Source organism: Arvicola amphibius, chromosome 6 (assembly GCF_903992535.2).
Source record: "Arvicola amphibius chromosome 6, mArvAmp1.2, whole genome shotgun sequence".
NCBI lineage: Eukaryota > Metazoa > Chordata > Mammalia > Rodentia > Cricetidae > Arvicola > Arvicola amphibius.
The window spans coordinates 56,717,389-56,720,476 of NC_052052.2; the positions used below are offsets into that span (position 1 = coordinate 56,717,389).

Genomic DNA, 3,088 nt, shown 5'->3' on the forward strand with positions numbered 1-3,088 from the left:
CTGAGCAGTATCTGCCCAGTTTCTCTTTCTTAGTGCATCAGAGCACAGCCTCAGACCTCTATTCGATGGATAATCTTTAGGCTTTAAATATTTTGTTCATTAGTTTAAATTGCTAGTCAATTTATGCGTGCAAGTAACAAACTTAAAATGTTCTCCCTAAAAAATAGGAAAAAAGAGATAAGAAAAATTCAGTGGGTAATTGAATCATGTACCAAAGGAGCCAGGATTCCTTGACATCTTTTCCAGAACTGCAAACCAGAAGAAAATAGGAGAAAACCAGGAGTACTTTGAATCATCCCAAGAATACTAAGAAAGTTATTATTGATGGGATTTGCCATGACCTTTCTTCAGTTAGAGGCTGGAAAAAGGAACAACTTTGGGCCACTGATCCAAGTAGTAATTGCAGATTCAAGTAAGAATTCAAAAGGATTTGCTCCCTGTAACCGGGTCGCTGAGTAGACACACCCAGAATGTGCTATATAAGCCTAATCAGTACAAGGTGTGAGGCTCTGAGTTCTATGCTGGCATGGGAGGAGGAACTCAGGGCCTCACACCTGCAAATCCAATACTCTGAGCGGGCTACATCCCCAGCCCTTTCAGTGCTCCTTATGAAGAGAAAGGCTAAATATTTTGACAATATTTCACCATCTTCTCAAGGTTATACATTTTCTTTCATTTTTACTTAAGTCACATTTTTCCTTTATTTTACATACCAACCAGTTTTCTCTGTCTCCTCTACTCCCATAACCTCCCCATTCCCATCTATCCCAATGGCCTTTGATAGAATCTTAATTGACGTCACTTAGAGAAATGGAGGTAAGAAAACACAAATATCTGTTCAACCACATTCCTAAATGATACAGATAACACTCATCTCAATTATAATCCTCACTTCTGCAACTTGTAATGGAACATGAGCTGGTAATGTAACTAAAAATTGTTAGAATATCGAAAGGCAATGAAAGATGTTTGGAGAAATATTTAACCTGTTTTGTTGTGGAATTATACTTTTAGTGATCTCTTAATATAATTTTTCTAGTGCCATTTCCCAAATTAGTAACAGAAAACCAAATTTAGTTAGAGAAATACATATATACTATCAGTAAAACCCTTTGATCCCAGTTCTGAGATCCAGAACTGCCAGAGTTACATAACTAGATACTGTCTCTATCCAAAAAAGAAAGAAAGAAAGAAAGAAAGAAAGAAAGGTAAACTTAAAAAGATCCACCTACCTATACAAAATAATTATTCTTAAATTATTTGATAGAATATCATATTCTCAATGTTATTTTTTTATCATCTACAAGAAACATTAGCAAATAGTTGTTTTGATGCTGTTTTGGTTAGGAAACAATACAATTTTATTAGGTAACATATTGCTTGAGGACAATCAGGCTCTATAAGTCTCAAGTACACACCCTCTGATGCTGTTTGAGATAATATAATCTGGAAAAATTCTTATTGCACGTAGCACAAGGGTGAAGATAATCCCCACTGTGCTTTCTTTTGTGTCTTAAGAGATCTACAGCACGGTAAAATTTCCAATTGCATCCAGGCTTATTACACACATAGGCCTTCTCCCCAGTGTGTTTCTTCATATGGTCTTTGAGGTGGAAAGACTTGGTATAAGATTTCCCACAATCCTGGTAGGTACAGAAGAACCTCAAAGTGGAAGACTTTTGAGTCACATGGCTCTGGGTCTCCAGGTCTGACTTCTCTTGTGGAAGTTACCCCTGGATTGAAAATGAAACTGAAAAGCTCTCCAGGGGTTGACTTTGGGGGAGAGAGGAAGAGGAAGGATATGTAGATTGATCCACATAAGGTGTTTGGTTACTAAATAAAGGCAACTGAAGACTGTGGCTTCCTTCAACAGTGGGTGATGACTTCTGACCTGAGCAGACATTCTCATCTACTTAGGTGATCTTCACCTGACCCAAGTAATTGTCTTCACAACTGGTAGTTGCTTCCGGACACTGAAACAGGTGGTCTTCTTCACTGCATTTTATCTTCATGCTCTCTTGATAAATTGTGTAACATTGAGGAGTTTGAATCAGACAGTTATAGAGAGGCTGGCCACCACCCTGACTTGTCCTCTGAAGACCGATGCAAAGATTCTGGTCAGCTCTGTAAATTGATTTCTGATACCCACTGAGTCTGTATTTACTACCCTGGATTTTCATGGGGTTTCTGCCTATATTCTCACCACTAAAAGATGCCATCTGACCATAATGGTTTATTTGGTCTTGGGGAACTTTCATCTGATGTTCATGAAATGCCTGGTGTCCATCGGGTGTTATCATCTGATCTCCATAGAATATCTTATCCTTGTCAGGATGAGGAAAGCAGGGTCCCCACTGAAAATCACATGGGGTTTTGTTCTGTTCCTTATAGGCTTCAATAAAGCCCTGAAAGAACTCGACTATTTCCTCATGTGTTTTAGGAAAGGAGGACATCTTGATGAAGTATATTTTTAGTTTTTAGAGCTTAAAGTCCTTGTGGAAACTCAAATATATGAGACAGACAGCTACTTGATGGTAGCCCCGACTAGACTGAAAATGTCAGCTGGAATTTGCGGCTTCCTACCTTCAGGGACTTTGTTGACTGAGCAGTGGGAGGAAGGAACTCACCTCCACAGCTCTCTATTCTCCTTTTATAAAGCTTGCCCAGAAGTGGGCAGGGCTTCAGAGACTAGGGTTTGGCGTGCCATGCCTATTCTAGGGTGGAGCTCTGCACCTAGAATTCTTGCATAAACTCTTTACCCAGGCTCTTAGAACTCAGAGTGTGCTGTTCTTTACCCAACTTCTCAGGGTATTTTGCCTGCAGCTTGTTTTGGAAAATTCCTTGAATCTATATACACCCAAAATCTGGTCTCTACCTTCTCTTGGAAGTACATGTCCTTTCTTGATGAATCAGCTGGAGCTGGGAAAGCAAACAACTTTGGGCCATGGATCCAATGAATAATTACCAATTCAAGTAAGAATTCAAAGGGTTTTTCTCCCAGTAACTGAGTCCCTGCATAGACACACACCCAGGATGAGATATCTAAATCTAATCAGTACAAGGTCATGCAGACTCCATTTCCTTGGCA

General features: G+C 39.4%; 1 protein-coding gene across 1 annotated transcript; it reads right to left on the reverse strand.

Moving 5' to 3' along the window:
* Window positions 1-1,406: 1,406 nt before the first annotated feature.
* LOC119817266 (Kruppel-like factor 18) lies at window positions 1,407-2,453 on the reverse strand. Its single transcript, XM_038334433.1, is given in 2 exon segments — window positions 1,407-1,891; window positions 1,934-2,453. Coding segments are annotated over 2 exon segments (1,005 nt in total).
* Window positions 2,454-3,088: the final 635 nt, after the last annotated feature.